This window comes from Pelodiscus sinensis, chromosome 21 (assembly GCF_052426305.1).
Source record: "Pelodiscus sinensis isolate ZL-2025 chromosome 21, ASM5242630v1, whole genome shotgun sequence".
NCBI lineage: Eukaryota > Metazoa > Chordata > Testudines > Trionychidae > Pelodiscus > Pelodiscus sinensis.
The window spans coordinates 16,411,759-16,436,435 of NC_143072.1; the positions used below are offsets into that span (position 1 = coordinate 16,411,759).

Below are 24,677 nucleotides of genomic sequence, written 5' to 3' on the forward strand. Positions count from 1 at the left end.
CCTCGTGAAACGAGGTTTACCGCCATCGAAAGAAAAGCCGCGTTCTTTCGAAATAATTTCGAAAGAACGCGGCTTGAGTCTGGACGCAGGGGAAGTTTTTTCGGGAAAAGGCTACTTTTCCCGAAAAAACCCCTGAGTCTGGACACGGCCTTGGAGTCACCTTGGGCAAATCACTTCACTTTCCCAACTGTTAGGTGGAGAGAATGATTTTGGCTCACCCGTGTGAACTGCTCTGAGATGTATGAATGAAAAGCTGAGAAGTGAGAAGTATCATGTGCAAGACCCAAAACAAAGAATCTAATTGTTGCTGCCTATTTTATTGTAGCTTCTAGGAAACTCTTCCACCCACTGATTATTCTTTGACACGTTTTTTGTATCACAGACAGGACTTGCAGTCCCACCCTAAATCAGTGGTCACCAACCTGTAGATCGGGATCTACTGGCAGATCCTGGAGTCTCTGATGGGTGATCCCCAATGGTTTGGCCAGGAGGCTACCAAGTGCCAGCACTTCAGCTGCCTCTCCCCCACTGCAGTGCTGCTCCTGTCTTCTGTCTTGGACCTGCCCCCTGGGAGAATCCTTCTTGCCGTGCAGGGTGGGGGAGGCAGAAGAGGGCACTGATGTGTCCTCTATCCCCACCTGCACCGAGTAAGCAGGGTGGGGCCTTGGAGAAGAGGTGAAGAAGGAAGCGGTGCAAGGGGTTTAAGGTAAGCCCTGGATTGACTTACACTCAAAAAAAATGATCTTGTACTTAAAAAGGTTGGACTCCGCTGTCCTAAGTGGTGAGAACATTTAATTTTGGGCACTGATGGAAGGGGTTCTCTAGCAGATCTCAAGTTGCCTGGCTTGGGGGCCTGCTGCAAAATTTACCTGGTTTTCTCTGGCCTTTGCCTTAAGAAGTCCATTGGGAAGTGTTGCATTTTAGAACACTTTTCATAGCGGAATAATCTCAGAGAGCAGATCTTTAGTTGATGTGACTATACATAGCTTAATTGACTTCATTGGCTCTAAAGCAATTTACACCACCTTAGGATCTGGCCTAGTATATATTATCCATGGCATTCGTCTGTGTATGTTCTACTAATCAGATCGGGTATGTCTACACTACCCTCCTAATTCGAACTAGGAGGGTAACGTAGGCATACCACACTTGCAAATGAAGCCCGGGATTTGAATTTCCTGGGCTTCATTTGCATAAAGCCGGCCGGCGCCATTTTTAAATGCCGGCAGTTCGAACCCTGTGCCGCGCGGCTACACGCGGCACGGAGTAGCTAGTTCGGATTAGGCTTCCTAATGAGGAGTACATGGAATGAGGAGTACAGCTAGTTCGGATTAGGAAGCCTAATCCGAACTAGCTACTCCATGCCGCGTGTAGCCGCGCGGCACGGGGTTCGAACTGCCGGCATTTAAAAATGGCGCCGGCCAGCTTTATGCAAATGAAGCCCGGGAAATTCAAATCCCGGGCTTCATTTGCAAGTGTGGTATGCCTACATTACCCTCCTAGTTCGAATTAGGAGGGTAGTGTAGACATACCAATCTATATTATGAAACTACACACAAGGATTCCAAGTATATCACACTCTCGGCCAGAGGCAGGGTAGTTCTGTTTGTATGTACACATACACAGAGAGAGCGAACAGAGCTTGCACCAAATGGGAGGCAAATAGTTCTCTAGATACCCCACCCATTTTGAACCCCCAATTTTGATATTTTTGTTATGGTTTTTTTTTCCAAACCAGCTCCAGAGGTGAGGGGAACTAATGTGAATATTGTCTCCATAATTTTCCTCCTTCCCAGTGATTTCTTTTAATCTTTGTCCTGTTCCATACTTGTTGGGCACAAGTGACACACTGATCAATATGTGCCCTCGCATTTTCAGTAGCTAACCAGCAAGGTGCCAGCCACAAAACCCAATGAGGTTGAGAGAAGGGATGTTAATTATAATTTATTTGTGTAAACAAGTAACTGCTGGAAATTTTAACAATTACATGTTTATAGGTGGGGGGGCAGGTGGGAGCCAGTATTGGGGGGAGTGGCTTTTTAAGACAGCTTCCCACAGGCACCAACTCCCCCTCCCCACACATCTGAGAAGGAGGCAGGTGGCTCTGTGGGAGCCCCTACATGTGGGGAGCTAGCTGTAAAGCTGCTTCCCACATGAGCCAGCTCCACCTGCCCCCCATCCTTAGAGGAAACAGGGGGGTAGGATTGCATGTAGTCGATAGGATTAACCGATAACACCAGGTTGATGGGTTAATTGTGTAACCCACTGCAGCTAACATCCCTAGCTGGGGGCTGGATTGGGGATGGCAGGCAGGATTTACATTAAGAAGGGCTATACTGGGTCAAACCAACAGTCCATCTAGCCTAGTATCCTGTCTGCTGACAGTGGCCAATACCAGATACCCCAGAGGGAGGGAACACAACTGGTAATCCTCATGTGATCCCTCCTCTGTTACCCCCCTCCAGACAAACAGAGGCCAGGGACACCATTCCTACCCATGCTGGCTAATAGCCATTGATGGACCTCACTTCCACGAATCTATCTAGCTCTTTTTTAACCCTGTTAAAATCCTGGCCTTCACCACCTCCTCTGGCAGGGAGTTCCACAGGTTGACTGTGCAGCTGCCTGAAAGAACAGCTTCCATTAAAAAAAAAAATCCGCGCGGGCAGGTTGTTGGAAATGCACCTCTCGGGGCACTGCCAAAGCTGTGGCTGGCTAGAGGAGCGATGCCTTCCCCTGGGCGACTTGTCAGCACCTTGGACAGCGCTGCGCCCACCCCGCCGCGTCCCGCCTTCCGCGGCTCAGCTGGGTCCCAGCGCCAGGACCCTGCACGGCCGGGCCCAGCTGCGGGCACGGACTCTGCGCCCCCCTTGGGGCTCCCCCCCCTGCAGCTCCCTGCCTGGGGCGATGGGGGGCTCCCCCCCCCTCCGAGAGCTCCCCCCCCCCAGTGCTGACTCAGCCGCCTCCCGGGCGCCGGCCCCTCTCCCGGGAGGAGCGCATCCCTCGCGCCTTGCAAGCGGAGCCGGGCCCGCTCCCTCCCCGGGCTGCCCCCGCCGCCCGTGCAGCCAGCCCCGCGCTGAGCTCACCAGTTCCGGTCACGTTGCTGTGTGTTTACGCCCGAGCTCGCTGCGAGCCGCGGGCCTGCCTGCAACCTCGCCCGCTGGGCCATGGAGCCTGCCCCGGGGCTGGGGGCTGGCGGGGCCGCCCCCTGAGCCGCTGCGCCAGGACGGGCTGAAGAGCTAGGGCAGAAGGAAGAGGGGCGGCGGGGGGAAGGGGTTGCATTGCCCCCCCCCCATCTGAGGATGCTGTGGGGGAGGCGGGGGGCGGCTCGTAGGCTGCTCGAAGCCTCCCTCCACCTCGCCAAGCTTTGCCCTTGCCCAGCCCTAGCGCAACAGCTCCATTGATGACCCCCTGCGGCTGCCAGCAAGTCCCCCGGCCGGCTCCTCTTCGCCCCCAGGTAGGAGAAAAGTGCATGGGGGGGATCAATAGCGGGGAGCTGGCCTCGGCGACGGGGAGGGGCAGAGATGAGGAAGATGGGGGGGGCATGATTGCAGGAGAACTCTTGCAGCCTGTGTCCTTCGCCAAGTGGCACCTTCGGTCCAGCGCTTCAGCCGTGGGATGGACCCAGGACAGGGTGACTTTGCCTGATGCTCGGCTCCAGCCTCTCCTTTGGACCAGAGTGTGGGGGGGAAGGGAGGGGGGAAGCCTGGTTCAACTCAGAAAAGAATTAAAAACTAGATCTGATCGTGTGTGATGGCCCTGCTGCCAACTTCTCTAGAAAAGCAATGCCCTGTGTCCTGGCAGGGCTTCTTCACCAGACTGGGGGGATGCAAAGAAAGCAGGATGGGGGAGGTGGTGAATCCCAGTTATTTAGTGGCTTGGGGTGATGCTGAGAGCCCTGCCAAGGGTATTTTATTCAAAGCCTTTATGGGCCCTCTTCCTTGCCTCGCTGCCCCAAATGAGAGAATTCTCTTGTGCCCGTCATGGAATGGAGCGCTTTAAAGCGATTGCAAGCTGAAGCCCTTTCCTGCAGGAATTAAGGAGCTAGCAGGGTTTTCGCTCTTCCAGGAGAAGTAGCATCTCCTTAAGAGGCCACGCAGTGAATTTTAGAGCTACAGAGGTGAAACGGTCTTATGCATCACTGGATCTCAGATCTCTTCTTGTAGCAGTTTTAGAAGTTGTCTGGCCCCTGGCAGAGGGGCTAATGGCTCTTCCTTCGGAGAGCTGCAGGTGCTGCTATCAGTGGATTCAAAAGTGCATGAGACTGCTTATTTCCCCTGGCAAATGCCAGAGCCCCATTGAATTCAGGGGGTGCAGGTCCATGCCAAAGGAATGCCTAATTAGGATCCCCACATAGTGTGGGTTGTGGCTCATTTTCTGCTCCCAGCAATGCTAACATGAACCTAGAGTAATTCCAGAGACAGCCAATGAAAAACAGAAGTTGGACCTTGTATGCTTAACTTCTGCATTGAAATAAAAGGCAGTAGTGGTGGGCTCTTATCCAGGCAGGAATGGTTAAATAATTGATAGGTTTTTCATTCACATGTATCCGGCTGTAAGGTATAAAGTAGAGAAGACTAGCAAATAGGAATCTTAAGGTGAAATCCTAGCCCCATTTTGGTCAAGAGGGTTTTGCCATTGATAGCACTAAAGGGTGGGGTCAGGATTTTACCTCTGGTTTCTGATCCTGATTTTACCACTGCCTCTGGGACCCTGCGGATTCCCTTAAGTTAATCGTATTCCTTTTGGGAGTGTTAAGCCTCATAGTACCAGTGCAAATGAGGTACCATCAAGCAATATATATAAAATGCTCTGAGATCAAATCTAAGTGCTATATCATAGGTTGGTAATTATGCTAGGAGTTTGTGTTATGTGAGAACAAGGCAGTGGGAGAGAAGGGGGCAGATCCTTCAAACTGCATTTCCCTAAAGTAGGTCCCCTAACGGCTAAACTAGCTAGGTTGGTATTTATGATGAAATAATTTACCAGAGTAAATACTGGGCCTTAGTATTGTGTTGTTCCTTGGTCTGTATATAACTGTCTTGGTATGTGTGTACACACCCCCATATGTGTGTATTTGCAATAATCAGACTTTAAGCCATTCTCTTTTTCAAAGCCAACATTCTGGAATTCAGGATAGTGATCGCCCTTAAGCACCTTCTTACAGCATGTCTGTCCTGTGAGCGGGGGTGATTCCCCTGCTCAGGTACACATACATATTTGCACTGGTTCTTATCTAGCTCACTGAGTATAAACTGTGTAGCTACTGGAGCATGAGTAGTGGCAACGGAGGCCCAGTATAGCTACCTACCTAAGCTCTGCCGTGTGGCTACACAGCTATTTATAGTCGAGCAGATGCAAAATGTGTGTACAGGAGAGCAGGGAAAAATCACACCCCTTGCTCTTGTAGACCTAGCCTCAGACGAGCAGACTGCACAACAAAAGCCCATCCATTTGCAGGTTAGAAAATGCATTTAGCATTTCATCTACTGTTATAATACTGGTTGAAGTATTACTTCATCACTTGTTACAGTTCATTAGTATTACTGTAGCAACCAGGGGCAGACACAGATCCGGGCCCTGTTGTGTTCGGTGCTGTATGTACATACAGAAAGAGCAAGTGCCTGCTCTCCAGCATTTACATTTTCAAGTGACTAATGAAAGGTGAAAGAAAGGAAATATCTTCCCCATTTGACAGATGGGGAAATGAGAGCGATTAAGTGACTTGCCCAAGATCACACAGGGAGGATGTGGCAGAACTGGAAACTGACTCCGTGTCTCCTGAGACCCAGTCCAATGCTTTAACCTTGCTAGCAGCCTACAGTGAACTGACCTACTTTCCCAAGGGGTCTCAAATTGGGGGTCGTGACCCCTCAGGAGGTCAGGAGGTTATTATGGGGGAGGGGTTGTGAGGTGTCAGCCTCTACCTCAAAGCAGCTATATGTTTATTATAAAAATGGTCTTTAATTTATAGGGGGGGGCCACACTCAGAGGCTTGCTGGGTGAAAGGGGTCCCCAGTACTAAAGCTTGAGAACCACAGCTCTATTCTGTTTGTTTCTTTTCTTAGCTGTTTTAGTTCAGTCTAGCATGTTTCACTAGCACAAGTCCCCTGCTTACCTGTGCATTACGAACTCCCTCCAGGATAGCGTGGCATCCCGGTGGATACACTGGTGGAAAGCGTGTAGCACATGTTGCAACAGACCGGCTTCCCAGGCACAGCGCAACCAATGTTGCTCAGCTCTCCCTAGGAGGGGTCATTTCCAGGGGCAAGAGTGGCGTGCAGTCCCCAGGCCCACTGAAAGCTTGGTCCCATTGCTGAGCCTGCCAGCAGGAGTGCGGAGCAAGGCCCACTCAGGAGTGAGCTTTTTGCACTGAGCTTTGAAAATGCAAATGTGCAAAATATTGACACTGACATTTTATATGTGGATGCTGTGGGCCACATTCATATTGACACTAAGGGCCCGCTCCATCTGCGCCGGCAGGGCAGGAGGTTCTTAAAGTGGGAGGGTGTTGTCTTCACTCACCTGAAAGGTTCCCTCTAAGCTGCGGGTATGATGAGAATCTGGCTTTACTACTCCAAAGGGCAGGGCCGTCCCTAGGCAGAGCATGGAGCAACTCCCCACCCTGCCTCTTCTCAGCCCTGCTCCCACTCCCATTACACCCTTTCCCAGAGAGCTCCCTCCCCAAGAGTTGCAAGCCACGGGATAACCGGGGGGGCCTGGCGCAATGTGGCAGCAGGGGTCTCCCCCACACATTCACTGCCACAAGTGTGTTCAGAGAGGCCTGACCCCTGCCGCTATCCCCAGACCCTCCCAGATTGCCCCGCAGCTGGCGGCTAAAATTAATAAGGGAGACCATTCTGCCCATAGGAGGGTTGAGGCAGCCAGCACAGAACCCTTCCAAAGGGAGCGGGACAGACCACGCTGATTTCACTAAACAGCCACCAGCTGGTACAGCCTTCAAATCATTGCCTACATGAGCTGGATATGAACCTGCAGCCCTGAAGTGAACGGTTCTGATTCTTCCCTCTCTACAAAATCCAGCTTTGTCTTCATTCCTATACTGCCCCGTGGCCCAGGTTTCTTCTTTGGGAAAAGGTGGGTGGAGGGAAAGGCTCCTCTTTTAAAGTCTGATCAACGGAAAGTGAAACCCAGTTCCTGGATCTGCATGCACTAGAAGGGAGGAGAAAATTTCTGCTTCATCTATTATTTAACTTTTTTAAAGAGCCCAGGTTTCAAAGAACGTGGCTTTATGAAAGTGCCTCATCTGGAGGCATGAAAGTGTATCACCCTCTACAGATGCTCCTACAAAGCTAGATCCGATAGCCAAACAGCCAGTAGACTAGGGAGTGTGGGATGTTCTGACCACAATTTTGAAGCCTGGGCACCTAAATTAGGTAACTGGGATGGGTTCCCTAGGGAGGGGGTGGAATCTCCATCCCTAGAGGTTTTTAAGTCCCATCTTGACAAAGCCCTGGCTGGGTTGATTTAGTTGGGGTTGGTCCTGCTTTTAACTGGGGATTGTACTCTGTGACCTCCTGAGGTCTCTTCCAACCTTTTCATTCTAGGATCGTGTTTCTCAACCTTTTTTTATGAAGTACCTCTTTTTTTAAAAAAAATTGTGTAAGTACCCCCAGTAACTACAGGTTTCAGACACACAGATTTTTTTTCTACCATTGCAATACAATTGTTTAAGCAACTTAATCATAGCTGGGCAGGCAATGACATTTTTGGGTATAAAAAGTACAAAAATAAGAAAGCGCTGTAAAACGTAACAGAAAAATTCAGTTTTCTCCAAATTTCAGTTGTGTTGACGTACCCCCCCAGACTTCTCTCAAGTACCCATAAGGGTACTCGTACCACTGGTTAAGAAACACTGATCTAGGATTATAAATAGTCAGGTTTATTTTTAGAGGCATTGCACACACGCTCGTATTGACTGCAATATAAACTACCTCAAATCCAGGCCTCTTTCAGGTAACCTTCACAATGATTGCATGCTCTAAGGAAGGGTTAATCCCATTTTACAGGTGGGGGCATTGAGATACATAAAAGGGCCAGATTTTGAAAGGCATTCAAATGCCTAATGGAGCAGGGAGGCCTCTCATGGGATTTTCAGAAGTACTGAAGCACCAGATCCTCAAAAGCTACTTACACTCCTAACTCATGTTGAAATCACTTTTGAAAACCTCACGACGCTCCTAGCAGCACATTCAGGAGCCTAAATCTCTCTCAAAATCTGGCCCTCTATGTCCTGCCCAAGAGTATCCAATGGGTCGGTGGAGATGCCACGCTATCCCAGTAACCACACATAGCTGCTAATGCAAGGTGTAACATTTTCAAAAGAGCCTAAATCCCTGCAGCCCATTTTTATACTTTGGTTCCTAAATCAGCGGGTTTTGAATTTTTCCCCATGACCCACAAGTGTGCATGAATACCAGGACTATCTCCTCTCTGCAAATGGCTTGTGTAGATTTCAACTACTCCCCAGCTATCAGAATACAATGAAGTTCAAGAGAATATAAGAATTCAGATGGGGAGGGTCCAGTTGTGTTTATTCACTGATGGAAGTGACTCATGAAGGCCCTAACCACTGAAACCAATGGCAAAAATCAAAATGACCAGTGCTGCAGGATCAGACTCTGTAAACTGGACACCTTTGACTTCCTCCACATAGAACAAACAGACAGCAACTTATCCAGCGCTTGCTTCATAGGGAGAAATCACCAGCCCAAGAACTAAGCACCACTTAAGATCGAGTTAAGCCTTCAAACAGGGGTAAATTTCACTAATGACATGTTATTTAGTTGGAAAGAGCGGAGTGCTGACTACGTTACCAAAATGGAAACCTGCCAGAAAACAGAGGTGAAATCAGAAATCCAAGAAGTGCAAAGCATTTCCCCAGGCCAAAGAGAAATATCAGTTTTTCTTGGATTTTATTCCAAAATTTTGCTACAATTGTAACTCCCTACATAACTCCTGAAAAGGCAACCGTATATTTCTACTGCACATATTTTCACAATAGAGAACCTAGTTTCATGTGCCCTGTCTGGAAATGTGCACCCATTTCAGTGTGATATATTTCATTAAAGAGCCACAATTTTCTGCTCAGATATTAAAACTGTGCTGAAAATTTCACAGCTCCATAGAAAGAGTAAAAGAGTAAGGCACCCACTTTCCATTGACTGTCAGTGCTATTTGAATACTGTATTCAGTGGTGTTTTCAAGTAAGTACTCAGTCTCATGAGCTGCCTAGGAACCTAGCTCCTCCTGATTTCAATAGGAGTTAGGCACCTAAATTAAGTACTTTTGAAAATTCCACTAGGTAGAAACCAGCATCTTTAGTCACCTAAATGATCAGTCTGAGTGCCTATCTCTTTAGCTTCAAGCGTGGGGAAAAAGAGTTTTGCCTGATGGATCAGGCCCATTAATATACTATTTTAAAAGGAAAGTAAGATAGACAGGTTGGGCCTAGAGATATTAAGATTGTTCATTTAAAAGTGACATGCCTGATTAATGACTAAACGCCCGATCCTGCCAAGAGAGCTGTGTATAAATGCTGTGAAACCTTTAGAAAGCTGCCTGGTTCCCTTTGCAGGGCACAAAAATTCACAGTAGTAACAAGAACCCTGGTTGGGCCACTAAATTAGGTACATCCTGAGGCCCCGCCCCTTCCAGGAGCACGGTGCCACCCCTCCCCCTTCACATTTTGCTCAGGGACCCGCGAAGGCTACTAGCTCCCCGGTCTGCTACAGAACAGACTCTAGAACTTCACCCAGGAATTCCTGCACCAAGCTCAGTAGCAGGGGTTGGACCAAAGTGAACATTTTAGAAAGGCACCTGGTCTGAGCAAAAAACCTTCAAGTGATAGGGAAGTGTTGGCCCAAGACTGATACAGGAACAAAGGATCTTGGGTAAGAGACCTTGCTTCTCTTCCTAGCTCTGCCAAAGATTGCCTGTGTGACCAGAGATAAGTCATGCCAGGCCTTCTGTTGACTTTTCTGGGCATCAGATCCAGCGCTTGGTACCTGATTTTCATAGCTGCTATACACTTGCTACTGCAATGGTGAAGGAAGGAAGCGCTGGTGTTCAGCATCTCTGTACATCAGACCCTTAACCTCTCTGTGCCTCAACATTCTGATCTGTAAAATGGGGATACAAGTTTGCAATGGGTCTGTTCGTGTCTGTAAAGCTTGGAGGTCCTCAACATCAAGAGCTTTGAGATAATTCAGTGACAGATGCTACGGAAGTGTGAAGCATTATCAATCAGTTAGCCAACAGGAAAAGAAAATACTTGAGCATCAGGAATTACAGACAGTTACTTTCGCATAGTTCCCCATCTTTCAGTGTTAGGTGATGTGGCCATTCTATATTCATTGCTCAATAAAATGGTTGCTTTCTACTTTACAGTAAAGGCAAAGGAAACAATCATTCACTCCCTGGCTGTCCTGGCCCCAAGCCGCTTCTGGAAGCTGCCAGCATGTGTCAGGGCGGGGAGGAGGTGGAGCTACTCTGTGTGCTGCCCTCACCTGCAAGTGCTGCCTTGCAGCTCCCATTGGCCATAATTCCCAACCAATGGGAGCTGCCAGAGTGGTGCCTGCAGGCGGGAACAGTACATGGAGCTTCCCTGATCACTGCAAGCCAGAACTCGCAGCTTCAGCCCAGTGGGAGTTGGGGGGAAGGTTAACGGCAGCATGCAGAGCTTGCCTTTCCCAGCCATGTCAGGGGCTGCAGAGACATGCCAGCTGGCAACCACTTCCATGAGCAATGTGGGGCTATCGCACAAAGACAGCCTGCCTGAGCACTGTGCCACACCTCTGGACTTTTAGTACCCGGGAGATCTTTTTGCAGAGCCTGGGCTGTAGCCCTGAAAGCCCTTGCATTCATCCAGCTCTGATCCAGAGGCAGCGGAATTAGTCTAGATCTCAACCCCAGGAGAAATGAGAGCAAAATTTGCCTTTTGCTGCAATATGATTTGTACGTGCAGAGTCTCGCCCTGTCTGGACAATAGAAGGGCCTGGGAAACTGAGAATTTATGGGCAAATGCATGATTATCACAGAAGCCATTCAAAATGATGCCATAACCACGGTCACAAACATACATATCCCCCCCATCTGCAAGATAATAAAAGCTGAATGGCAGCTCAGCTGAAATTGCTGGGTGCCAGGCTTTAAGCTTTGTGCATTTAAGTTATACTACAAACCGTAAAACGGTAAAGAACTGGCCACAGTTAGGGGAGTCAACAGCCTCCACAGGCTGCTGGGCGAGGTGGGAGTGCTGGTTCCATGCTCCTGGAAGGGGTGGGGCTTTGGATAGAAGGGGCGGGGCTAGGAGCAGCCAGCCCTCAATGCTGTACAGACTGCGGCACAGCTCCCCTCCCCAGTCCCCAGAGCCTCCTCAGCTGTCAGAGCGTGCCGTGAGGCGCTCCAGGGGTAATTTAAAGGGCCTGGGCTCAGGTCACCACTTCTGCCATGAATTGCTGGGGCCTGGGGCAGCTACCTCTTGCCCCCCCTCCCACCCACCCACTCACCCACTCACCCACTTGGTCACAGTTTGATGATCTATTAGTCTCTGGCTGCTCTATTTTGAATGGAATGAAAATGCCAGTGATCTTTTTGTTCCAGCCTAAATATTCTGAAAAGGGATGGATTTAACTGGAGAAAATGAATGAACAGGACTAGGAAGTTATGTTGCTGCCACACAGACTAACAGGAATAATTAGGAAGTTTAAAAAATATATCTAATTCCTTAGGGGTTTGTCTACACTAGCCCCCTAATTCGAACTAGGGTGGCTAATGTAGGCATTCGAACTTGCAAGTGAAGCCCGGGATTTAAATATCCTGGGCTTCATTTGCATGTTCCCGGGCGGGCACCATTTTTAAATCCCCTTAGTTCGAACTGACTGCCTGCGGCTACACGCGGCAATCAGAAGTTAATGTGAACTAAGTCCTTAGTTCAGATTAACTGTTACTCCTCCTGCAATGAGGTATAACAGTTAATCCGAACTAAAGACTTAGTTTGAATTAACTTCTGACTGCCGTGTGTAGCCACGGGCAGGTAGTTCGAACTAAGGGGATTTAAAAATGGGGCCGCCTGGGAACAAGTTTGAATGGCTACATTAGCCGCCCTAGTTCGAACTAGGGGGCTAGTGTAGACATACCCACATTGTATTAGATTTAGTGGGAAAAAAATGCACCAGTCTTTAAGAACTAGATTGAAACTTGGACTGCATGCCTTCTGGGACAGTCAGGAACCACTATGAAGCCCCTACATGGGCTGTCCAGACATGCAGGGGTAAATAGCCAAAGGACATTTTGGGCTTAATGTTTATTTTGCATCATCAGTCTCTCTGTAAAGGGACCTTACAGCAGGTGTACAGACGGATACTTTCCAGAATGGTGTAAAGCAGCCTTATTGTAAGTGAGGATCAGTTTTTATCTATCTATGTTTACAAATCTCACAAGCTTTCTGAGCGTACGTTTACATTGCAACACTATTTTGAAATAACCAGCGCTATTCCGAAATAACTTAGTCTGCGTCTACACAGCAGATAGTTATTTCAAAATAGTGTCAAAATACTGTCAATCTGGAGGACTTCTTGCTTTGACTCCTGTAACCCTAATTGTACGAGGAATAAGGGACGTCAGAGGAAGAGTGCTCTATTTTTAAATAAGTGCTGTGTAGACGCTCCCTACTTCAAAATAAGCTATTTCAAAATAAGATTTGCAGTTGATATCGCTCAACTTGCGTAGTTTATTTCAAGTTAAGCTCGGCAGTGTAGACACACCCTGAGCGTGTGTTCCTGAACCATTTATGGGAGCTACAATCTCAATGGTGGAAACAGCCTGAGACCAGAGCACTTGTTAATTTGCATCTGCAAGGAGCACCCAGAGATGCAACACATTGAGTAGCCAATGAAAAACCACAAGTCCCAAGATCAGCTACATTCAGGTGTATCCAAATTCTCTTTTTGGCATTTTGAAGATTCCCAATACACAGCTCTAACCTAATCTGAGCCATTCTACCAGAACAAATCTGGAGGGACCCAGTGGAATGACCAGGCCAGAGATGCTGGTTTTTACTATTCTTCAACTGCTACAAGTAGTTTCTCTTCGATGCCCCAAGCAACACAGAAGATGAGAATATTAATTGTGCCATGTGGCTCTAAGCTACTGAACACAGCATCAGGCAGTGTTGGAGATTCGGTCCAGCCCCATTTCAGTCCTCGTTGACAAAGGTAAGCCTGCCATCAGCTAGAAGAAGAAAGTATTCTGAAGCTCTGTGTTGTTGGCTAGCGGCTGCTCCTGTTGACGTCAGTGGGAATTTTCCCATCTGGACAAATTAAGCCAAACATCCCTGAGCCATCTGAAAGTGCCAGCCCGAATACTCCTCTGTTCGGACGCTTCTTGGCAGCTTGGCTCACGAAGCTGATCGTCCTCATTATTTTGTGTATATGCTCTTCCTTTCAAATGAATCCGACAATCCAGGCTTCGGCTGGTGTAAACTTGGCACCGCTCCATTTTAAATAGCTCATACAGGGCTCTGGGGAAGGAAAGGATAGTTCAAAGGAGCAGAAACACTGAGCTCAGCAGAAGCGTCGGACTGGGACAAAGGACACGCCTCTCTTCCGAAGCCATCAGCTCGACACTGCACAGTGCATACAGAGTTAAGCATCAGTCTCTCTGGGAGGTGTCAACCCCGGGGGACTGAAAGGTACAGGGTCCACCCTGAGCCTGAACTGCAGAGAAGGTGTCTGTGGCTGACACACCAGGTGAGCCTTCGCTGTTTCACTCGTCTGTCAGTCACTCGTGCTTTTCGCTCTGGGGGGTCCCCCACCTCGTTCAAACCCAGCTGTGTTAGCCAAGTTCAGCAGGCGTCACACAAGAAAGCCTCTCCCCCAACCCTCCCCCCTCCCCATCTGTCTTTTGCTGCATGCCAGCTACTTTCCTTGGAGAGGAGAGGGGCTGGTGGTGAGAGGAGAACCATGCTGGCAGGGCATCTGCAGAGAGAACCAGGCTTCTATCACACACTCTAGAATCCATTTGGATGGCACGTCCCTTATCTCTGGGTCCTTGGGCTCCAGGCAGGGGTGGTGTTTGGGGTCATATCACAGTGTCACAAACTCATCCCATAAAGGGCAAATATACACTAGATCAGTGTTTCTTAACCAGTGGTACGAGTACCCTCGGGGTACTGGAGACAAGTCTGGGGGGTACATCAACACGACTGAAATCTGAAGAAAACTGAATTTTTCTTTTAAGTTTTACAGCGCTTTCTTATTTTTGTACTTTTTACACCCACAAATTTCACCGCCCGCCCAGCTATGATTAAGTTGTTTAAAGAAATGTGTTGCAATGGTGGAAAAAAATTGTGTGTGTCTGAAAACTGTAGGTACTGGGGGTACTTTATTTAAAGGGGGTACTTATAATTTTTTTTGAAAAGGGATAGCGTTTGTTTTTGTTTTTTTTAATAAAGGGGTAACTTTATAAAAAAAAGGTTGAAAAACACTGCACTAGATCAGGGGTCAGCAATCTTCCAGAAGTGGCATGCCAAGATGTAACTTATTCATGTGTCTGTGTGCCAGGGGAGGGAGAGAAGGGGCAGGCTGGGTACGGTGACCATATTTTCAGCACCTGCTCTAGGGAGAAAAATTTAATTTAAATTATGAAACAGATTAAGCAGCTTAACTGTCTCATGTTAGTTTTTCAAACTTCATTTTAAATAAAGTAAAATATTATGTCCTACACAAAAGGTTTCAATGTTTTCTTTATTTATGTCAGGAATGGGGAACCTTTTTTGGGTTGGGGGTCATTGACCCACAGAAAAAATCAGCTGGGGACCACACAAGTAAGAAGCAAAACACTTCAAAAACCCCCAACGCTAACTGATGTGGCCCCACTGATGGGGGTAGGTGTCTGGCCAGGAGGGAGCGTGCAGGAGCAGGATGGGGGTAGGTGTCTGCCCAGGAGGGAGGGTGCAGGAGCAGGATGGGGGTAGGTGTCTGGCCAGGAGGGAGGGTGCAGGAGCAGGTTGGGGGTAGGTGTCTGGCCAGGAGGGAGCGTGCAGGAGCAGGATGGGGGTAGGTGTCTGGCCAGGAGGGAGGGTGCAGGAGCAGGATGGGGGTAGGTGTCTGGCCAGGAGGGAGGGTGCAGGAGCAGGATGGGGGTAGGTGTCTGGCCAGGAGGCAGGGTGCAGGAGCAGGATGGGGGTAGGTGTTGTCAACCCCTGCACTAGATTCTCTGTGAAACTAACTTTATTCCCAAGTCCTTATTTTGTCTGTTTATTTCACGCTACCTGAATGCCTGGGTTTTCCCAAAGATATGGTATGGTCTTCGCCATCAAAAAATAATCCTTAACAATGTGTACTTCTTACTGAGAAGGTAACATATCTGAAGCCTCAGTTGGAGTATTGTGTCCAGTTCTGGGCACCACATTTCAAGAAATTGGAAAGGGTCCAGAGAAGAGCAATAGAAATGATTAAAGGTCTAGAGAACAGGAGCTACGAGGGAAGGCTGAAAGAACTGGGCTTGTTTAGTTTAGAAAAGAGAAGACTGGGAGGGGACATGAGAGCAGTTTTCAAGTACCTAAAAGGGTGTTACATGGAGGGAGAAAAATGGTTCTCCTTGGCCTCTGATGATAGGAGAAGAAGCAATGGGCTTAAAATTGCAGATTTAGGTTGGGCATTAGGAAAAACTTCCTAACTGTCAGGCTGGTTAAACACTGGAATAAATTGCCCAGGGAGGTTGTGGAATCTCTATCTCTGAAGATATTTAAGAGCAGGTTAGACAGACACCTGTCAGGGATGATCTAGATCAGGCTGCAGAGGGATCTAGGTCAGAGCTACTCAACTTTGGAAGCCCCGGGGGCCACAATGATACTCACTGTATGTGCCAAGGTCCGCAACTTAAGTGTGGTTGCATATATATGCAAATGGCTTCTTTCACACTGAGGGGCATGAATACAAAGATTAAGGCGAGACTACACAACACAGAGGCTTCATTTAAGTCAATTCTGCTGATATTAATAAAATGCAATATTGACCCGATTTCCACCCGTAGAACAGCACTTTTTAATGAGCAATGACAGTCCAGGAATGTAACTAGTAAAGCGCATATCAACAGACCATTATATTGACTAGTTGTTTTTTTTTGGTGCCCACGTGTTGAACCCCACGTAAACCCAAGCCACACCACGGGCCGCAAACAAACGGGCTGCAGGCCGCATGTTGAGTAGCCCTGATCTAGATGGTGCCTGGTCTTGCTGTGAGGGCAGAGGACTGGACTTGATGACCTCTTGAGGTCCCTTCCTGTTCTGGTATTCTATGATTCTATGTGACAAGTCCATAGCTGAGTCACTCCTGTGGCTGAGAGCCCTCACCTGTAAACTGGAGCTAGAACCACCTGACTCATCTCCTCGGGGGTAGCATGGCTGCATCAATAAATACCTGTAAAATTCGGTGAGATCCCTGGAGGAAAAGGGCTATTCAACGCAAAAGTATTAATAACAAGACGAGTTATCTGTCAGCGAGTGATCACAGCAGTAGCACATGTAAATACGGCATAAAATATATATTGCTATTCATTTACCTTTAGTGCCTAATTTTGGAAGTCCTGATTTTAAGGCTCACCAATTTTTAGAGGTGTTGGCAGCAGAAAAGTATTGAAACTGGTGCTTGCCAAGGCTTATTACACTAATCAAACTGATTTGATTGGGAGGCGGGGAAGCTAAAATGCACAAGAGTAACAATCCATGGGCTGTGAGCATAATCTAAAGGGTTTGCTTAATGTTGAAACTGTTACAGCAAAAAGACATGAGATGTAGAGGAAAAAGGAAATGGGGATAGCTTCTAAGTGACAGAACAATGCACTCGCTCCTTTGTGCTTTCCTGGCAAACTCTTCCAAGCCATCAACATGGTTTGCTACGGATAGAAATCGATTGCTTCCCCTGCCCTCTGGGGTTTATGCATGGAATAAGGATGGCTGTCACATCCCCATGTGATAGTGTTTCACAGGATTACAGACTCTTTGGGGTTTACTTTTATCTCTGCGGTGCAGCGGCACAGGTAGGCAGAAGAAATTAACATGTACTGATGAACTCCCTACCCCCTTGGGGGCTCAGCCTCCGGGAAGCAGAGCTGACGTCACCACTTGTCCATCGTATGAATTACCAGCAAAGATGATTCTTCTCAAACAGCGGTTTTCAAACGAGGGGTCGTGACCCAGGACAGGGTGGTAGAATGTCAGGCTCTGGGACTCATTGCTGCAGGGGGATCAGGTGAGCAGTGGGGACGCTAAGGCAGCTTCCACTGTCCTAGCATGGCAGACTGCGCTGCACCCCAGAAGCGGCCAGCAGTAGGCCCAGCTCCTGGTGGGGTGGGGAAGAGAGCGCAAAGAGCTCTGCACGCTGCTCCTGCCCTGAGCACTAGCTCTGCACTCCCATTGGCTGGGAACCTGCTATTGGCTGCTTCTGGGCACGGCATGGTCTGTGGTGCCAGGAGAGGAAGGAAGCTGCCTTAGCACCTCTACTGTACTGCTGACTGGGAGCTGCTTGAAGTAAGCCCCTCCTGTTCCAGCCCTGTTCCCCACCCCCAAGCCAGGGTCCCCTCATACACCCAAAGCTCTCATCCTCAGCCACACCCCGGAGCCCACACTGTCGTTCAATTATGTTGGGTCATGGGCATCAACAATTTTCTTCAAGTGGGTCCTTATCGCTCTGAAGCAATCTGAGTTCGATTTAGCGGGTCATTACGGGTGTGTCTACACTGCACCATCACTCAAAATAAGATACGCCATTTGAGCTACGCAAACTGCATATCTTATTTCGATTTCATTTCAGAATAACTTATTTTGTTCTTTGGCGCTGTCTACACAGCGCAAGATTTTGAAATAACCTGTTATTCCTAAACATCCCTTACTCCTCGTGGAATGAGGTTTACAGGGACATCAGCATAGCGAGCCCGTTATACTCCAAAATAACGGGCTTGATGTGAAGACGCGGGATAGTTATTTCCGGATACTCCGATATCCCAAAAAAGCGTTGCAGTGTAGACCTAGCCTACTAGACCCACTAAATCAAACTCTGGAAGATTGATTGTGGCAGCATCGATCTTCCCAGGAGTGAAAACATGTCCTCAGTGATGAATCTGGGTCCAGAGTATCTGCTTTGAAAGCATAACATTAAAATGTATGGGACAGTAAAGACACAGCAGCATCTCTGCATATAATATCTGCAGCTGTTATAGAAACTAAACAAGTTCAGGCCAGGGCAATACTAGGACAAGAGATGTCCAAGGAAAATTCAGGAGGTGCAAGAAGTGGTCATGTGATTCAAAAAGTGATACCCCCGACCCTGAGGCAGTCAGTCCTGAATGCCCTGTCATAATGTTTGTGGGATTGGGAAACAGAGAATACCACCCTTCGTCTCTCAAACTGTTGTGAAAATGAGTTCATTAACATTTGATGCACTGATACAATAGCGAGGAAAGCCTTCCACCCCCTCCCCCCATGAGAAAATGCCTAATTCTGTCTTCAGAGCAAAGTTTGAATAATGGGCAATAAATAAGGCATAACACAAAATATTGAATAGCCTGCTCATTCAGTGAGCACCAAACATGTTGAGCCCTGAATGAGAAAGGGATCCAATGAAAAAAGAAAAAACGCAGGAGTGGAATTAAAGACCGTGGCATAAGGCATATGCACAAAGGTTCTGAATTAAGGTTGCACAGCCGTTTCAATGCAATTCTAGCCATTCCCAGTGGTTTAGCACTTGACTTTGCAATCTTGATGTTCTTATAAGATTGGGGGGGGGGGAGAGTGTAATTAAAATGTCCTGGTTTCTAAAAAGTAAACTAAAAAAAAAAAATTCCATCATCTGACATCAGTTGACATCCATGTGGTTCCTGGATTGCCTGCTGTCCCTAAGAGCCCAGGTGTGATCTTAAGGAAGTAGCTTAATCCCTGCAGCTCCCTGCGCTGAATACACAAAGGGATTGATAACACTTCTCCGTCCAATCTGTTAATATGTGTGGGGCTATGGCGATAAGGGTCATCTATGTAAAAAGCCCTGGTGAAATCTAGCTAGGAAAGGGGCTCAGAGGAGCCCCAATGCATGTCCAGAGAAAGGAAATATGATGAGCAGCTGAACCCCTGTCTCTCAACTCCCATTTTCAGTGTCTCTTACAAAAGCTGCAGGAATCATTTTCACCTCCCCGGCTGACTCACAAGCACAGTGCGGGGCTGCATGTCTGATCATGAACCATCTTCTCCCTCCAGGCTTGGACTGTTCATTCTGTCGCGATGGAGACTTTGTCCCTGGAGCACCAGATCCAGAGCGTGCAGCGACACATCGCCTTCCTGAAGAAGGAGCAGATGGAACTGCTTCATGACCTGCACCTAGAGATCCTTCGACTGCAAAAGCACTGCACAGGTAAGGTTTTGTGGCCAAGACGAGCCTCGCCTAGGACACCTACATAGAGCTTTCCATAGCCTAGGTACCACAGACATGAAACTTTGAAACGAGAGACTCTCCCGCTATGGTGTACAGGAATTGAGCAGTTATCCCTTTAAATAATTGTCAATCCTCTAGTGGTGCTCACTATGTTCTAGGATTTAGAAATCAACCAGAGCAGCATATATGCATAACTAGGTCCTGCATGTTTCTGTCGCTTAAGTAATATGGTCATCTCGGAGTTGGACCTACTCCATGTGGTTTCTTTGTATGATTATTGCTGTGTAAGGGGCAAACGACACAAGGGGAGAATGCATTTCCCTGGACAACCAAACAGGAATTTGTGAATTTTCTAGAGGAGAAGACACACAAAGATATAGGCCAGGTCTATATTAGACCCGGAAGATTGGCTTAATGTATGCAACACCAGCTATGTAAATAACGTAGCTAGAGTCGACATGGTGCCACCCTCAGCCTGGCGGTGTCTTCACAGTGCAAAGTCGACAAGAGCAAATGCTCCCATCAGCTTCCCTTACTCCTCACAACTGCGAGGAGTATTAGTGCTGACTGGGTGCGCCATCAATATTCGATTTAGCGGGTCTTTACTAGACCTACTAAATCACACACCAGAAGATTGATCTCTGGCATGGCAAGTGGAGCCATTGAACAAAGAGAATAATGTGTGATACTATAATTACTCAATGATAATGCCTGATCCAAAGTCTACAACCCACCTCCAAAAAAACAAACAAAGGAACAAACAAACAAACAAGCAGTGAAATTTCAATCCATTACCAATCTCTATAGCTGGCTCCTATTTCTACCAACCAAGAAAGCCTGGAAGCATTTCTTGAAATGCTTCTCTTTTCATTACACAGGCTGACAGACAGAAGATGAAATACTGCTTTGCAGTCTACAGGCTAAATTGTCTAAGCAAGCTGAAGAGACAGAACGGGTTTAGAAAAGGGGCTCTTGCCCCACCATGCCACCTACAGAGGCAAATGAGACCTGCCCAGGATGCCACGCCCATCTGCTCTGGATACTCCCTGCTGGGAGCCAGTGAATTACAAGTGGCTGAAGCCAAGGGGATGGAGAGTAGGCCCACCTTCAGCTCTGCAGCGGCTGCTTACTGGCCAAGGAGGGGTCCCAAAATACAGCCCCTCTCCAAATACGGGAGTCACTTGCTATTCTCTCTCAGCAAGGAGAGACACATTCCCTACACTGCAGCAGGTCAGATTACCAGCTCGAGTACATATACCCACGCTGGCTCTGATGGAGCTCGTGTGCTAAAAATAGCACTGAGTACAGTCCCCACAAACTGCAAACTGAGCACTTTCCCCTCGCTGCCTGATGAAGGGGCACAGTCAGCAATGTCCCTGTATGAATCAAGGTGGAGAGAGCTTCAGCCTCCCGCACTTTCCCTAAAAGACTCCTGTGGGTGGGAGGCTCAGGACTGGGGTAGTCCCGGACAGGGGGAGAGGGAGAAGGTGCCCGCAGCCAGCCCCTTTCATCTGCCTGGTTTTTCTCTCTCTCTTTATGGTTCTCTAAGAAGCAATCCCATTCTAGGTACATCCCATTGTCCTGGCACAGCCAAACCCTGACCTTGCTCTAAGTTATGATAAGAGGAAGCTGCATAACACATTTGGTGGTCCTAGCTTTTACCCTAGAAGAGGTGTTCTTGAACAAAAGTACAGACAGATGGACACACAGACAGGCAAACTCTCTTGAAGAGAGATCAGATTAGCTATATTGCAGCAATTCACCGGTCTTAAGGGTACGTCTACACTGCATGCTTATTTTGAAATAAGCTATTCCAAAAGAAATACTCCAAAATAGCTACGTCTACACTACAGGGAAGCCTCAAATTTAGTCTGAGGCAGGCTCCCCTAATGTGGATGCGCGACCTCGAATTAGCGCCCCAGGAAGCACTGGGGAGTCATTACTTTGAATGGCTCTGGGGAGGAGCTACTTCGAAATAGCAGCAGTGGAGCACCCACACTATTGCTATTCCCAAATAGCTCTCTCAGAATAAGCATTATTCCTCGTGCAATGAGGTTTACAGATTCAAAATAAGCCGTCCGTTATTTCAAAATTATTTCAAAATAATGGAATTGCTGTGTAGACGCTCGCATTGTTATTTTGGAATAACTGTGCTGTGCAGACACACCCTTAGGCTGTGTCTAGACTGCAGGGTTGTTTCGAAAAAAGTAGCCTTTTTTTTTAAAAAGCTTCACATGCGTCTAGACTACAGCCATGTTCTTTCGAAATTAAATCGAAAGAATGCGGCTTTTCTTTCAACAGTGGTACTCCTCATTTCACGAGGAAGAACGCCTTTTTTCAAAAGTGTTCTTTCGAAAAAAGGCGTTCTTGAATGCAAACAGGGCTTTTATGAAAGAGAGCATCCAGACTGCCTGGCTTGCTTTTTCGAAAGTATGGCTTGCAGTCTAGACGCTCTTTTTCGAAAGAGGTTTATTCGAAAGTATCTTTCGAAAAAGCCTCTTTCGAAAGAGGCTTGCAGTCTAGACGTAGCTTTAGAGAAAACAAAAAGCACGAGAGATGATCTTGCTGCTTCCTCCATTGCTCTGTGCCTTCAGAGGTATTTTGCCTCTTGTTTATTGATTAAGATGTAAACATAGTTCATTTTCTCTCTGGCATCCCTAAGGACAGGAAAAAGATTGGGCTTCATTGATAACAATTGGGATGAGATCATAGCAAAAGTCTCCTTCAGGGCTACAGGAAATGTGGGCCTCCTTTTTTTCCCCTCCTTCTTTTTGCTGTGAGGAAATATGAAATCAATTCCCTGACCCTCGCTTTGTTCAAAACAGAACAGTAACATGCAGCATCAGCAGCCCTCGTGTTTGGCTGCTTTCTGACTAAGATACTGGGTGGCAGCATAAATATATTGGGTTCTCCCCCGTGCTCATCTGAAAATTTTTTCCTCAGCATGAATTTTTAAACAAGGCACCACAGTACAAGCTGCAGCTTTTTTCCTGCTCCAGAGCAACCTCCCACCATTTCCACAAGGTTTGGAGATTTTGTTGCCTGGGAAATTTTGTGTAAGGGGACAATTGTGCAAGTGACAAAGCAATGGCTCGCTTCTGAATTCTGGCTCAAGCATTTACAAAGTGCAATAATGTTGGGAAAGCAGTAAGTGCTTAGCTTGTATATAGTACTACGCATCATTAGATCTAGTCTGAATTCCTTGCATGACACAAGGCAAAGATTCATACCAAGGATTTCCGCTCTAGGCTAGACGATCTGTTTGAGCTATAGAATAGGAAACAAAACGTTAAAGATCTCAAATCCTCACTTCAATAGACTGCAGGGACAATCCACATCTGACAAGGGAATGGGCTAGATCATAGGTTCCCAAACTGGGGTGTGTGAAGAAATTCCAGGAGGGGGGTGCGAGGCGGCCCAGCCCTCCCCCCCCTCAATTCTCCCCCCTACGTTTTTCTGCTATTTTTGTTTTTCAGCCCTGGTCAGTTCCTTCTTTTTCTTTTTTTGGGAGGGGGGGGGGGCTCAACAAGTTTTGCTGCTATAGGGGGGCGTGAGGATTTCTCAAAAATCAAAAAGGGGGTGTGATGCCGAAAAGTTTGGGAACCACTGGGCTAGATTGGGATGGGGCCCTTGATTGTTGATTAGATTTCCTAGGTTCTATCTAACAAGACACAACTCATGCCATCTCCAGTGCCTACGATTCATGAATGCAGCATGATTTCCAAACACGCAGAAGCTAAAGAATTACTAAAAGTCAGATTCTGCAAAGTTACAGGACACCTGAAGCATCCCGAGAATAGGGGGTGTCAGAGGTCACCCGGGGGCCTTACACACTTGCAACGTGTAGGAATCCCACAGGGCTCATGTCTGAAGACAAGTTCTTTGGCTGCACCTCTCCTGTGCAGAGCCAAAGCTCTGGGAAGGTTACTTCCAGCTCTGCAAATTTTAGACATGCAGCTAAGGTGGCTGGACCCTACCTTTAGCATGTGTTAACTGGAGAGCCACACGATCATTCTGTGAACCTCGGGGAAAGCGAGGGTCCCTTTAAAACCCTGCCCTTACCCATGTCAGATGGGAATGCCAGGGTTGATATTTGCTCTTCATAAAGCCTTTCAAGATGAAGTTTTCAGCTGAAGACAAACAATTCATTTAACTCCCTCCCATTGCTGAAATGTGTTCTAACTTGCACAGTACTTCTCCATCAATAATTCAGCAATGACTAATTGCTCATTGTCTTCCAGCTACTTTCTCTCTCTGACTCCAAGGAAACAAAGATTAAGTCTGCAGCGATCAAATTTTTTTTGCTCTCCTTTTTTTAACTAGACTCCAATGCAGAGCTTCCAGTCATGAGAGGAAATAGATTTCTTGTGCATATATCAGATGTGGAAAGGCCCATCAACAGTGATTCCATGACATAATTGGACTTTTTAGATCATTTCTTCCCAACCCTTTCTAAGGAGAGTCCCATGTACAGCCAGATGATCAGCTGAGGTAAATCAGTAGTGCTCCACTGACTTCCATATAGCTAGGTGGAGTTTTGCTAGCTAGGCACTAGCCATATGACTTTTATACCACTGGTGCCAGTCGTCAACCCTGTGTCCAACACCTAAATGTGGGAATCATTAATGCATACAAAAAAACTGGTGTAAATTAAGTCTAGCAGAGGCAGAAACAATGTGAGATCCCAAACAACACTGTTGTTCACCTTTATCCTGGGTGGGCCCATGCTGCATTTAATCCTCAATTTCTTTGATGGTTTCCAAGAAGGACAATTGATCATGCTAGTTTTAGAGCCCTGCGAGGATACATTTTATATCTGCATCTGTATCCACGAAAATGAGCCACAGATATCTGTGGATTTGCAGGGTTCTACTGAGGATAGCAGGCCACTGGGAACCTGCCTGAGAAAGAGCATCTTATGGCACATAGGCCACTGATATGGCATCCGACAGCAGCAGTTTTTAATCATGCTCAGTCAGGGCTGAACCTGAAGTAATAGTTCAATGATGTCCTTAATCTTCCAGTATGAAGCTTGCCCTGGGGAGAACCATATGGCATCATGTCTGTTCTAAAAGCAACTTTTTGCCACGTTAGCAAATTCTCTCTTTTCCCAGCATTACCCTTCAGAATAGCTAGTTTTTTGCCTTTATTCTAGCTCCTCTGATTCCCAAGGAATTCTAGACATGGGTCACTCCCAGGAGTAACAGCTGCACTAATTCCTGCTCGCAA

The 24,677-nt window shown here is 47.4% G+C and overlaps 1 protein-coding gene across 1 annotated transcript in view; it reads left to right on the forward strand.

The window, feature by feature from the left end:
• Positions 1–3,130: 3,130 nt before the first annotated feature.
• Positions 3,131–24,677, forward strand: part of CCDC92B (coiled-coil domain containing 92B) — a 70,612-nt gene continuing 49,065 nt past the window's right edge. The window contains exons 1-2 of the mRNA XM_075904875.2: positions 3,131–3,457; positions 19,274–19,427. Of these exons, the coding sequence (XP_075760990.1) occupies positions 3,404–3,457; positions 19,274–19,427 (208 nt within the window). The 5' untranslated portion in view covers positions 3,131–3,403. The remainder of the gene's footprint in view (positions 3,458–19,273; positions 19,428–24,677) is intronic.